The 14968-nt window shown below is 32.3% G+C and overlaps 1 protein-coding gene and 1 long non-coding RNA gene across 2 annotated transcripts; both read left to right on the top strand.

The window, feature by feature from the left end:
- Positions 1–1043: 1043 nt before the first annotated feature.
- On the top strand, positions 1044–3935 carry LOC138894293 (uncharacterized). Its single transcript, XR_011409090.1, has 4 exons — positions 1044–1196; positions 1596–1650; positions 2914–3057; positions 3752–3935. It is a non-coding gene; the product is annotated as an uncharacterized lncRNA (long non-coding RNA).
- A 6666-nt stretch (positions 3936–10601) lies between these two features.
- On the top strand, positions 10602–13039 carry LOC104118124 (scarecrow-like protein 3). The gene has a single exon (XM_009629307.4). It carries the CDS (start codon positions 11418–11420, stop codon positions 12828–12830), a length of 1413 nt encoding a protein of 470 aa, XP_009627602.1. The 5' UTR covers positions 10602–11417; the 3' UTR covers positions 12831–13039.
- Positions 13040–14968: the final 1929 nt, after the last annotated feature.

A 14968-nucleotide genomic window follows, 5' to 3' on the forward strand; every position in this document is an offset into this window, starting at 1 on the left:
ACTCATGCTTTTAATATCTTTTTTGACGAGTTGTGATTTTCCTTATCCTTTGTATACACCAAAATATTTTGTTACTGCTTACTCGATCTTTTAATACACTTGATTACGACACTGTTACTTAATAATACTACTCTCACTGTGTACTCTAAATGTAAAGGATATTATTTCATGGTATTGATCAAGAAATACTATACATGTTCGTAGGTTCAGGCGATATCTAATCATCTTGACCTCAATAAACAAGTTATCACATGGCAATTCATACTAATAATTCACATAAACATGTACTTTATCCTTTCATGTATAATTATTTTCTCTAACCTTTGTTTTAACAATATTTATATTATTTATAAAATTGTATATTACATAACTCGGCATACGCGTGCAATACACGTGCGAGAAACTAATTTAATTAAATTCCTCGAGTTGCCAAGATGGATGTCTTCTCAAAATAGTTGAAATTCATGACATAAAGCACAAAAATTAATTTTATTACCATGTAAACTTTATCTCTTATCACTATTTTGGAATCTTTATCCGTTATTAACAATAATATATTAGTTTTTTTCATTTATCAAAATGTCATTAAGAATCTCATCGATTTAAGGATTGCTCTCTCGCAGACATGGGGGAATCTACAATTATAGGGGTTCTCGGGAACCAGTAGCTTTTTCCTAGACCTTATATTTGTATTAAGAAATTTATTGAATGTATAAGAATAATTATATAGGAACCCAGTCCTAAAATGTATTATTGGTTCAGTGGTAAATTTGGGAACTCGGGTATGGCTCGCATCCTATAACCTGTTAATGCGAGTTCGAATCCCTGTAAGGTAAGGTAAGGTAAGGTTATTTTATTTTATTTTTTATTTTTTGAGAAATACTTTAAATGAACTAGAAAAAATGAAAAAAGTTACGAGACGGGACCACAAAACACTAAGTTCCCTGTCAAGTTAGTACTACTTTCCCTTTAGTCTACTTTTTAAAAATAAAATAATAGTAATAAATGGCTAAATACAACCTAAAAGAAACAACCAAATCAAAATCTTCTCAAAAGTTATTTTGTATCAAATAACCAAATGTTAGGGTTTTAGACGAAAATTGCAGCCACTATTCTTCATTCTTGCTTCTTGAATCTTGGCTTCTTCTTTTGTTGCATATCAAAGACAAAATCAGTGATCCTGCCATCCATTGCAGGTCTTCTCCCTCTTTCAATTTTTTGTAATAATTATTTTCCCTTTATATTATATATGTGAAAAAATAACTCTTAACTTTCTGTAGCCATTGTTATGATCACTTCTTGTAAAAGTAGTGGATTAATACTCGATGGATTTGGGATTGGTACCATCTACTTTAATTTTTATTATTATTTTTAGCTTTTGTAAATTTTAATCTTTTATTTTAACTTATGAAGTTGGGTCTAGATCTTATTTTTTAAGAAAAAAATTAATAAACAAGAAGTAGAATCAGATTAGAATCTTTCTTTTGTTGAGGTATTTATTGATTCTCTCGTCTCCTTGGAGTATTCTTTGTAAAGTGATCTTTTGGGCAAAATTCTTTACTGTAATATTTACTTTGTGTGTTATTATTTGTAAGGAATTTTAGTGAGTCAAGATGATCAAGAGATTTTTCAAGTCGCAAACCTGTTCAGGTTCTACTTCTAGTTCTCATTCGCTAAACTCTCATTCATGTCTAGTGGTAAATGACAATGTCAATTCTTCTCAATCATCACACAAAGATATTATGTTGGATTTGAATCTTCCTACCCCTGATCCTAGTGAAAGAAAATAAATTTCAAAATATCCTCCTAATCTACGCGACCGCGGGAAGACATTATATTCAAAGGGAGCCTTGTCGGCCTCATAATTTTATTTTTCCAAAAAATAAATTTTGGTGGAAAATAGTGTCACTTTAATCCGGAATGGTTTAAAACTTCATATTCTGGATGGTTAGAATACAATATTAAAGAAGATGCAGTGTTTTGCTTATGTTGTCACTTGTTTAAAAATGAGATTGGAGGATATGGAAAAAAAGTAAGTGATTCTTTTACAAAAGATGATTTTAGGGCTTGGAATAAAGGTATAGAAAGGCTTAACGGACATGCGGGTGAAGTGAATAGTGTTCATAATCGGTGTTTCAAGATGATACTAGATTTATTGAATCAATCACAATCTATTCTAATATCTTTTGACAAGCAATCCAAGAAAACTAAAAGTGAGTATCGGGTTCGCTTGAATGCCTCAATTGATGTTGCAAGGTATCTTTTAAAAGAAGGAATGCATTTTCGGGGTCACGATGAGCGTGAAACTTCTACAAGAAGAGGCAACTTCTTAGATCTCTTAAAGTGGTATGCAGATAAGAAGGATGATGTAAAGAAAGTTGTGTTAGAAAATGCTCCCAAAAATGAAATCATGATTTGTCCAAGTATACAAAAAGACATTGTGTGTTCTTGTGTGAAAGAAATATTGAAAGCAATTATTGAAAACTTAAACGAGATTATTTTGGGATATTGGTTGATGAGTCTAAGAATATCTCTCATAAGGAACAAATTGCGCTTGTTTTGCGTCATGCCAACAAAAAGGGTAAAGTTATTGAGCGATTCCTTAGTATTGTTCATGTTAAAGATACATCCGCAAAGTCATTAAAAGAAGCAATATATTCTTTGCTTTTAGAACATTCATTGAGTAAATCTCAAATACGAGGATAAGGTTATGATGAAGCTAGTAACATGCAGGGAGAAATTAATGGTCTTAAAACCTTGATTATGAATGATACTCCTTCGGCATATTCCATACATTATTTTGCTCATCAACTGCAATTGACTCTTGTTGCTGTTACAAAAAAATATTATGAGACAGAACAATTTTTTGATATTCTTGCAAATGTTTTAAATATTGTTGGGTGTTCTTTTAAGCATAGGGAGATGCTTCGAGATGATCAAGCAGAAAAATTAGAGGAACTATTAGTCCTCGGTAAAGTTCATACGGGAAGCGGTTTAAATTAAGAACTTGGACTTCAAAGGGCAGGTGATACTCATTGGGGTTCTCATTTTAAGACGGTGCGTAATTTTATTAGTTTATTCTCATCAATTATTCATGTACTTGGAGTTCTTGCAATCGAGGGTTCAAATTATCATGAGAGATCAATGGCAAAAAGTCTAGTGGATGACATAAGATCTTATGAGTTTGTATATATGTTGCATTTAATGTTGAAAGTGTTGGCAATTACATATGATTTGAATATGGCTTTACAAAAAAAAGATCAAGATATTGTTAGTGCTATGAAGCTTGTTGGTTTCGTAAAAAGATAATTTCAAGATATGAGAGATTCTAGATGGGGTTCTTTGGTAGCAGATGTCTCTTTATTTTGTGTCAAGCATGGTATTGTGACCCCCAAAATGGATATGAATTATGTTTATGGAAAGTCGAAGCGTTAGAAATCAAGTGTTACATATTCTTATCATTTGCGTGCAGAGGTTTTCTATGCTGTTATTGATTTACAACTTTCGGAGCTTAACAGTCGTTTCAGTGAAGTGAATACTGATCTAATTCTTGGTATGGCTAGTTTGAGTCCAGAAAATTCTTTTACAAATTATGATAAAGATAGGATTATGAAACTTGCTACACACTATCCGAATGAGTTCACTGATTCTATGCTTGAGTATCTTCGTTTTGAGTTTGACATCTATATTGACTATGTGCGAGAGGCGGGCAATGAATTTTCTAACTTGATAAGACTTGGTGATCTTTCAGAGACGTTGGTTAAAACAAATTTGTACATGACTTGGAGACTTGTTTATTTGCTTGTGAAGTTAAGTTTGATATTGCATGTCGCTACAACAACGGTAAAAAGAGCTTTTTCTTTGATGAAGTACGTTAAAAATGACTTGCGAAGCAGAATTGGTGATGGATTTTTGAATGATTGTTTAGTTTGTTATATAGATGATGAAGTATTTGAAAGTGTACCTAATGATGCGATCATTGATCATTTTCAAGACATGACAAGTTGTCAAGTACAATTGTAATGATAATGTTTATATTCATATGTTATCTTTAAGTATTTTGTTATTTTGAAATTTATGTTGAATATTGATACTCGTTCCTTAGTTAGATTATTATGATATATTGATTTGAAATTGCGGTAGGAACCCATACACTTCAATTCGTAGATCCGCCTCTGCTCGCAGAAAGTTAAGGTAAGTCATTAATAAAGTTAAATTTAAGAAGTAGTATATATATTCAAGTCATTTTTTGTCAGAACCAAGTTTGCCGATCTCAATCTTTCTGTTGTTGAAGAAGACCTAGAAATCAGTCCAAAGTCTAAAGAATTTTAGATCACCTTGATTCTTTTCCACCTTTAACTTTTGACCAATGGCATCTCGAAGTGGAAGTTCTATGTCAAAGAAGGGATTTAAAGAGTAAGTTTCTATTTTCTTAGCATTTTTTTCTTCTTTTTTCTCTTCATCTACGTTAATTATCTTAAACATTACGAGGCTTACAACTTTTTTTCTTTTTTATTCTTTATTAGTTGTAGGAGAGAAAATGATATGCTTCACTTCGAGAATACAAGAATCTCTCATGAACTTTCAATAATAAGTGAAAGGAACAAGCATGCTATTTTGCCCTTGTTGTAATCCTAAGGTTTATGAAGAAATCAAAGAAAAACTAAAGATCCAAGTAGAACTGCATAAAGAGTCCGAAGAAAAGGTCAATTCTTTTTTGAACACTTTTTTCGTTATATTGTAGTGGCTATAGTAAATAAAGATTCTATGCTATAGAGATATAGTGAATTTATAGTATTTCTTTTGCAGCGGGAGGCATGAAAAACCTTCATCATTTATCATTTGAAGAAAGATAGTGGCGATGGACATTTTTATCCCTAGAAATTTTCATTGGAAATGTATATTATGAGCTTCTAGTAAGATAAAAAGGGACCGAAACCAATGTAGCTAATAAATGGTAGTAATAACAATCTAAGAATAAATGAATAATAAACTAACACTAATGCTAACGAACCAAGGAAGACAAAGGGAGACGCTCGATTACCTAACCTTCTGCCATAATCCTCGACCTTCATGCCCTCCTATACTAAAAAAAGAAAAGATCTTACCTGCATGTCCATAGGCCTAGGGGCAGGGGCAGAGCTACAATAGTGAATGTGGGTTTGGGCGAACCCAGTGACTTTTTCTCAAATCCTGTATTTGTATTGAAAAATTTATTGAAAGGATATAAATATACAACGGCGAACCCAAATATTGCCCGGAAGCAATACAATTTTAACTCATTTTAACTACGTTTCCTTTTCATTACTAAGGCAAAAAAGAAGAAGACAAAAGCTCCAAAAACAACCCCAGCTGTCCTTCACTTCTTTGAGAGAGTTATTCCCCAATCAAAATCAAAAGAAAAGTGAGGGAAAGAGTTAAGGTTTTTAAAGTTTTTGTCACTACTTAAAATCAAAATCAAAAGTACCAACTAGTCATATTTTTCTTAAAGGTCCATCCCTGCTATTCCATCTTCTTTTATTTGTTTGCCTTTCTTTTATCTTTTGATTTTTTAAGTAAATGTTACTTGATTTTAAAATTTTTTATTTCAAATGCTGAATTTTTTATTTCAACTTTTTATATTTGTATTTGTCTGCATCCCCTAAAATCTTAGTCCCATCTCTTAAATTTTCTCAGCTTTGCCACGTGAATATGATTTGTATATTAATTGGAGGGTGGACCATATATTTTGTTCTTTTCTATTACTTATAAATTTTTATAATATTTATATATGGCTTCAAAAGTTTTATTGACAAACACTAAGCGATTTAAATTCTTCACCTCTTTTGTTTTTATTTATTGTATTGTGCAAAATCAAATTAAAGTGAGATATTCAATTTATAATGGTTGACTACAAAATAGTTTTTTTTTTAATTTTTTTTTAATAGCAATATTTGTTTAGGCTAGAAAAGGATGGGGACATTAAGGTGGTGAGGGAACTTTGCATCATCTGATAATCTTCTTCATATATTAGCAAAAAGAAAAAAGGGAAGTAGAAAAGCTTTTCTATGCACCTAGCATTCATTATTCAGTGAACTTTTAGAACAAATATTCACTAGATATGAAGACTTGTTTATTTGCTTAAATTTGATATTTTTTTTGGCTACTGCAATGATAGAAAGAACTTTTACTTTTATAAAGTTTTGCATTGATGATAACTTTTTGAACGATTGTTTATTTTGTTTATACCGAGAAGAAAATGTTGAAACTTAAAGACCTATCTAATGATGTATCATTTTTATTTTTCAAAACATGACAAGTCGTCAACTGCAATTATAACGATAGTGTTTATAATCATATATTGTGTTAAGTGATCGTTACTTTTTAAATATATATTAAATATTAGTACTCGTTTCTTAGTGTTATAATTGTGTATATTAGCTTGAGGTCGCGATCATGTCTTAAAATTTTGAACTCATACACTTAAAATTCTAACTCCGTCTCTGCCTAGGGGTCAAATCAAGATGTGTACACCCATGACCTCTTGTGTCCTGTGAACATACCTTGTTACCGTGAAATCACTGTGCAAACCAAAGTAAGAAGGCACATTGACAAGTCATGACTCAAAGTAAAAGTGGGAATCCAGGTAACTATTTTAATTTTATTAAAGAACTATCTAAACTTTAATATCCCTAGAAGAGCAAGAAAACAGGTCTAGAGATGGCAAGGGAGCGAGGCGGGTTAGGCCATTACTTCGCAAAAATTTAATCCACCCCACCTCGTATAGTAATTTTTATGTTGTTAACTCGCGTCAGCTCGGCCTGTTGGCATCTCTAGAAAAGGAAAAAGAAAAACGATAGTATGGTCATTAAGGGGAAAATTTTGCATGGTAATATCATAGTCTTTTTTATAATTGAGTTGCATGTATGTTGTAAGTTGTTTAAGAGAAAATGAATTGGTGATTGGATTAAGATTTAAGAGTCAATTATTTTTATTCCTTATCAGGAGTTTCTTACTTTGCCTCTTTGGTGATTCGAATCCATAACGTCAGAGTTAAATGTAGAAAATACTTAATATTTGAGCAACCCTCTATTCTCGATCAAGAGTCTGTTTTGATCTAAGAAAAACATTTTTTTTATAGAAGAATCTCTAGTGTTTGGATTTTAATTTAAATGACGAGTTCTTGGGTTTCATTTTGGAAGAATCGGTATTGAGTTTTTATTTTTGAAAAATAATTATTGAAGCCTTAAAGCATTTTTTAGACATTTCATAGGATGAAATTAATATATTAAAATAGACTAAACATCTTTAGATATTATTATTACAAAGTTTTCCAAAAAGAATTATGTATTGTAATTACTTAAATATGTAAAAAATCTAAAAATGAAATAACTTCACCACCATAGATTATGGTGGGATGAATAAGATTCCTTTACCCTTAATTATTTTGAGTTCGAGTAATAGTTGATGAAAGAATAATGATACGGACCTTATGCGAATTTGAATTAGTCGGAATACAAATAGAAATATCTCGAATCCATTGGGAAAAAAAGGAACAAGGGGTATTGCAGCTATTAGTTTGACTTATATGTCACCTTTGACACCTAGAACATTCAAAATTCAATAAAAAAGAATCCAGATATAACTTTTATGTTGTTCAAACTCAAATTACGTTTACATTTGGACTACCTTTGAGAAAAACATCCTCATTAAATTTTGTCTAAACCTAAATTCTAGCCATTGGAGATAGACTTTTAATTAATAATTAAGGCCGTTCTTGCAAAAAAAATAGAATTCAAATATTAGACGGTATAAGTATAATTTACATTCATAGTAATGTTTTGGTTTACTCCGTCTGTAGGAGCTGGCTTACATTGCTAATCTCAAATTCGAATAAAAGAGAAAAGCAACAGTAGTGGTATGATAATTTTCAGTAAAAAATTACTAACTTATGATGAATACTTAATTCTATCCTTAATTACAAGTTTCAAGTTTGAGCATTGAAAAATATAAAAAAATTTCTGGCAGGGAGCGCTTCTTCGTTTACAACTTGTTTGGATGGTTGTTACATATTGTATGGTATCGTATTGTTACTTTAAATACAATGTTTGTTTTGATTGTTACTTAAATTTTATTGTATCGTATCGTTAAATCCGTCGTTACATAGCGACGAAGACTGCCACTTTATGTAACGATGAATTTGGTGTAGTGACGTCGTTACTTTATTTTTTTTCTCTCATCTTCCTTCTTTCTTAGTAATGTTGCAAGTTTATTCTTCATATTATTGGTGCGTGACATTGTGAAACGCCGACAAACGATACAATTTATCCAAACATTATATTCATCAAACAATACAATATAATGCAATACAATACAATATAATACATTATGAAACGACATATAACAATCATCCAAACAAGCTGTTAAAGAGCTTTATGTGGAGCAAATTCAGATTAATCATTAAAAGTTGTGGTGGCACGAATAAGATTCATCTTCATCCTTAATTAAAGGTAGAAGGTTTGAGCTATGAGAATAATTTTTTTTTGACAAGGAACGCTTCCTATTAATGAGTCCTATATGGAGCGAATTTAAATTAGTCGGGGCCCTAACTTGAATATATTAGCAAAAAGAAAAAAGAACATTATGAAACGACATATAACAATCATCCAAATAAGCTGTTAAAGAGCTTTATGTGGAGCAAATTCGGATTAATCATTAAAAGTTGTGGTGACACGAATAAGATTCATCTCCATCCTTAATTAAAGGTTGAAGGTTTGAGCTATGAGAATAATTTTTTTTTTGACAAGGAATGCTTCCTATTAATGAGCCATATATGGAGTGAATTTGAATTAGTCGGGACCCTAACTTGAATATCGAACACCATATAACAAACAAAAAAAAGTGTATTGAATTTTGTAACAAAAACAAAAGGGAAAAGAAAAGTAAAAGATTATTTTTCAAAAGTGTCCAAAGTTTCATATCAAGCATTAAATACTTGTCTTGGATCCTTCAGTCCAAAACAGCAAAGTGGTTGGCTAACATCCAAATATCCCCATTGGGGTTATCAAGAAGTGGCCAAAATTTCAATTCTTTGGGGCTAAGAGTCTAACAAGTAAATGACAAAACATGAATGTGCTGTCTACTTTTGGCTGGTTCTTAAAAGCCTTTGTCTCTTTGTCTTAATTTGTGTTTTTTAAATTTATTTATGAGTAAAGAGAGAAGAAGATAAAGACCAAGTTTGAATTGTCTTTTGTTCTTGCAATTCTCACACACAAAGTAAGTGATGTCATTTTTTTTCTGTCCTTTTGTTAGGACATATTTGGATTTTTGTGTCTTTTCAGAATATATTAGTCTTTTAGCCACCCTGATTCCTTGTCCACTTTAGGTAGTGACAAACAAACAACCAAAAAGGTCGTTCCACACTTTATAAGGTGGTGGGGTTGGGGTTTGTTCTTGTATTTACAGACTAAGAGTCCGTTTGGACATTAATTTTGTTTTTTTTTTAAATTAGTGTTTGATCATAAACTTTTTAATTTTAAATTAGTGTTTGATCATAAATTTTTTAAATTAATGTTTGATCAAAATTTCAAAACAACCCAAAATAATATTTATATCCAAACACAACTCTAATTTTCATATATCATTTTTCACTTGAATTTTTTTTTTTATTTTTTTTTTGAAATTTTATAATTCTTATGTCCAAACGACCACTAATTAAAAATTTGACATTTTTACAAGATGATGAGATTTGAGGGAGAAAAGGGGTTGGTGAGATGAATTTAGAGTTGATATATTATATACTTAGAGGTAATTAAAATTAATTTTTTTAACGGTTTAAACTTTTAGATAATTTTTTTATCAAACTATTCAACAGTTGATACATATGAATGACAGTATCTATATTCTCAGATCTTAACTTGAAATTTAAAGTGCATACAAGCATTGGCAGAGACAATTTATGCTAACGATGTCCGTATACTTTTTCGTCGGAAAATTATAATGTTTACTTAAGTAAAAAGTATATATATATATATATATATATATATATATATATATATATATATATATATACTAAGATATTGATTCCCGTTATTTTCTTCGAGTTTTACTTTTTTATTATTTGACAACCTTTTTTCTAAGTCGAGGGTCTTTCGAAAACAGTCACTCTACCATCTTTATCCTACCCAGACCTCACTGGTGGAATTTCACAAGATTTGTTGTTATTGTTATTGTTGACAACCTTTAGTGAAATTTCTAATTCTGTCACTGTATACAATACAGATGCGAATGCAGGACGACATATGCATTTGAACTTAGTATTTTTAATATAAAATATAAATTTATGTTTAAAATTTACAAAAATTATAATAAATAATATGTATAAAATTATAATTTTTTTAAAAGATTTAATTATTAAAAATCTTAAAGGTTAAACTCTTGAAACCTAAATCGGGTCGAATACGTGCAAATCAATTTGAACAATCGTTACATAAAGCAAAAGCAACAATGATAAACAATGAGACACGTTGTTTTGGAAAAACCTAAAACACAAAAAGCCAAAAACAAGAACAGAGGCTCTGTTTTTCACAAATTCCATATTCCTCTGAAATACGCAAAAAAACACAACACCAAAACATTGCCGACAAAAACAAACCCCACGCTTTGTCGACAACAAAACAAACTCCCTTTAACTTCATCTCTCTCTCTCTCTCTCACTACAGCTTTAATTGAACCCCCTAAAAGTCCAATTCCTCTCTCTCTATATCTTCACCAAACAAACTTACACACAAACTACAATCTTGAACTTGTTCTTGCCAAAATTTCTTTGTAAAAGCTAGAGCTTTTTGGTGAATTCTTGTGGTACTTTTTCTGGGTTTTTGATGAACTAAATAACCCAGGAAGGAATTTCTGAATCTTTATCTTGTTGGTGAGTTCTTGCCAAATTTGTCCTTTTTGGGACTATTGCTCTGTTTTTGCTCTGTTTTCTGCCTGATGAATTGGTCATTTCTTGCAAAGTTTGTCCTTTTTTGCAAAATTTAGCTCTGTTTTTACTCTGTTTTCTGCTTGGTGAATTGGTGATTTGTTGCAAAGTTTGTTTTTTTTGGGAATTTTTTGCTCTTTTTAACTCTAATTTCTGTCTTGTAAATGTAAATGGGGCCTGGAGTTTGTTAGTCCAATTGAAGTAATTGCATTTTTTTGGCTTAGCTTCTATAGTTTGGATTTGAAATGGTTCTGAATTCAGACTCATTTTCTTGTTTGACCTGTTCTTAATCTTGTAGTGCACATTTCTCTTTGTTCTTTCATTCAGTTTTATTGGGAAATTTTGAATCTTTTTTTCAAGAATCTTTATTGGGAAATCTTGAGTCTTGATTTCAAGAAATTACCAAAGCTTTTTTTTTACTACTTTTTGGCCTTTTTTTGTGTGTAAATTTGTGACAATGTTACAAGATGATGGTTCATCATCAGTGACCTCATCATCACCTCTTCAAAACTTTCCAATGACGTCACTTTCACCTAGTTTGAATTCACCATACCATTGGCTCAAGGAGCTGAAATCTGAGGAAAGAGGTTTATATCTAATTCACCTTTTGCTCACTTGTGCTAACCATGTGGCTGCTGGCAATCTTGAGAATGCTAACATTGCACTTGACCAAATCTCCCAATTAGCTTCTCCTAAAGGAGATACAATGCAGCGAATCGCCTCGTATTTCGCTGAGGCGCTTGCTGATAGGATTCTGAGATCTTGGCCTGGTATTTATAAGGCCTTGCATTCGACTAAGCTATCGATCGTATCAGAAGATATACTGGTCAAGAAAATGTTTTTTGAGTATTTTCCATTCTTGAAAGTAGCTTCTTTGATCACAAATCAAGCGATCATCGAAGCTATGGAAGGAGAAAAAATGGTTCATATTGTTGATCTCAATGCTTCTGAACCCCTTCAGTGGCGTGCGCTGCTTCAGGATTTGAGAGCGCGCCCTGAAGGACCGCCCCATTTGCGGATTACGGGGGTTCATCAGCAAAAGGAAGTGTTAGAGCAAATAGCACATGTTCTAACAGAAGAAGCTGAAAAGTTGGATATCCCTTTTCAGTTCCATCAGGTAGTTAGCAAATTGGAAAATCTTGATGTTGAAAAACTACGAGTTAAAACCGGGGAGGCGTTGGCGATTAGTTCAGTTATGCAGTTGCACACTCTTCTTGCACATGATGATGAACCCCAAAAGAAATCCCCTTTGGGTTTCAAGCATTTGAATGGCCTTCACTTGCAAAGGGCATTACTCAACCAAAATACTTTAGGGGACTTGCTCGAAAAGGAAACAACTAATGTTTTTAGTCCGGGAAATGAATCAGCATCTTCATCTCCGCTATCTCCAACTGCCCCAGCAAAGATTGACGGATTCCTCTACGCGTTGTGGGGTTTGTCTCCAAAGGTCATGGTGGTCACAGAACAAGACTCGAACCACAATGGAACGACCCTTATGGAAAGGCTATCTGAGTCATTGTATTTTTACGCTGCATTATTCGATTGTCTTGAGTTCACACTACAGAGAACATCGTTAGAGCGATTAAAGGTCGAGAAAATGTTATTCGGCGAGGAGATCAAGAATATCGTAGCGTGTGAGGGAGTCGAGCGGAAGGAAAGGCACGAAAAACTGGATAAGTGGTTTCAAAGATTCGATGGAGCCAGTTTCAGGAATGTGCCTCTGAGTTATTATGCAATGTTGCAGGCAAGGAGATTGTTGCAGAGTTACAGTTGTGAAGGATACAAGATTAAAGAAGAGAATGGTTGCGTGGTGATTTGCTGGCAAGATCGCGTTCTTTTCTCAGTATCTGCTTGGAGATGTAGGAGGTGAGATTTAGACCAAGTATTACAATCAAAGGGAACTTAAATAGTTTCCTCTTCTCTTCTCTTTTGCCATGCACTTTGTAGGAAGGAACTTTTGTGTAGTGAAACTTGTCATGGAAATTGTAATCTTTCTATTAGTCTTGTTGTTGCCCTCTTTCTTTGTATACAGTTCATAATTTTGTGAATGCACTTTGTATACATTCTGATTGTCCATAAGGTATGTAGTAAAGAATTACTCAAATCAGTATCATTGTAAGTAAATGGCGGAGAATCTTGGTGCAACGGTAGAAACCGCCGTGATCTAACCGGGAGGTTAGAGGCTCAAGCAGCAGAAATAAGACTTAATGCGGTTTGGTCCTTTCCTAGATCCCATGCATAGCAGCCCGGTTAGAGGCTCAAGCCGCTGAAATAAGACTTAATGTGGTTTGGTCCTTCGTAGATCTCATGCATAGCGGGTCGTGCATCCTAGCACTGTGTAGGTTAGGCGCTAGGCGCATGTCACAGGTTCAAAACCTTTTAAACACAAAACTTGGTATTTAAGTTTAGGTAAAAAACCCACAATATATTTCTTCAATATTAAAAAAGAATAAGACACATTTCCTAAAGAACTTGCAGAAAATCTAATTCCACCCATGGAATTTGTGAGAAGATCTCAAATATGTACCTGGCGGTTTAATCATTCCAATGGTTTGTCATAAAGCAAGTATATCAGGTTCTTACTATGAGGACACTTGGGCCAGGATATAACACAATGAGAAAATGACACCGGGGTGTTGTCCCCGTTTTGGCTTATTTTTAAAAATGTGTCCCCGTTTTACAAACTTTTGCAAAAATAGGCCTAGCGTCAGATGACCGGTTCCATCTATGTGCTCAGGGCATACGCATAAATTTTTATTTGCGGTATCAAAATTTATAGAAGAACGGGAATATAATTTACGCTATGTTTGGATTATTATTATCCTCCATTTTATAATTTATTATATTGTATAGTACTGTATTGTATAGTATCGTTTAACAGATACAACGTTTGAATAGATGATATCGTTTGCTGTTGTTAAATAATAGTTTTATTATTTGGTTTAAATGTATTGTAATGTAACCGATAAGTTCACTAAAATACCCGCAATTATTTTAAATAAAATTTATCAAGAATTACACATAATAATTTGAGAAAATATTTTTCTACTAATTTATCATTAATTACGTAGGTTGGAAACAAGAGTAAAAACCTTAAGAAAAAGGTTAACTGATATTCGCAACAACAAAAAAAAAAAATTAAAATGATAGAAAGAGACAAAGAATCGAACAGAGACTTTGACAAAAAGAACAGGGCGAACCAACTTTAGAAAAGATGAAAAAAATAAAGTAGGTCAATAGGTTAGAGATTTGGAGTAAAAATAAAAAAAAAATATGTAAAGGATAAAATAGAATTATAGTAATAAGTAAGGACATAATTGAAAAAAAAAATAAAAAATAATCCCACCACACTAACTCGGTTGTTTCATAAAATGGGGCTTTTGGTTGTTACAGAACAATGAATTTAACAATACGATACAAAATCAATTTTAAATAAACAATCAAAACAATCATTGTTTTGGGATAACGATACAATATGATACAATAGGTAACAACCATCCAATCAAGGTGTAAATTACCATACTTTTAAACAAGAAATAATCCTAGTCTACTGATTTTGTTGAGTCTTGGCTTATAAAATGTCCTGAGTTCAATTCTACTTCATTACATTTTTTTAACCATTTCGAATCTTTGACCTGTTAGAGCAAAATCAGGTGCATAACCAACGTGTCAAGAGATAATTTATGTCAACTTGTATTATTATTATTTGACAACTGTCGTGCGATTTAGCTTCGTTAAACGTGCATCTGCCCCTATTCCCGCTCTTCTTCCTTCTTCTTTCTTCTTTCTTCTTTCTTCTTCCTCGTCCTCCTTCATCTTCATACGATTACGACAAATAGCCAAAACTTGCATATTAATAATGAAAACTTTAGAAGGTAACTATAGATGGAGCGGATACGTAAATACAACAGCAACAGTAATCCAGTATAATCTCACCAGTGAGGTCTGAGAAGCGTAGTGTGTACGCAGGCCTTACCCCAACCCTGGGGTAGAGAAACTGTTTCCGAT

This window comes from Nicotiana tomentosiformis, chromosome 1, assembly GCF_000390325.3.
Source record: "Nicotiana tomentosiformis chromosome 1, ASM39032v3, whole genome shotgun sequence".
Taxonomy (NCBI): Eukaryota; Viridiplantae; Streptophyta; class Magnoliopsida; order Solanales; family Solanaceae; genus Nicotiana; species Nicotiana tomentosiformis.

Bases quoted from the DNA above. Each gene is read 5' to 3' on its own strand.
- LOC104118124 (XM_009629307.4), top strand. From the start codon at position 11,418: ATGTTACAAGATGATGGTTCATCATCAGTGACCTCATCATCACCTCTT.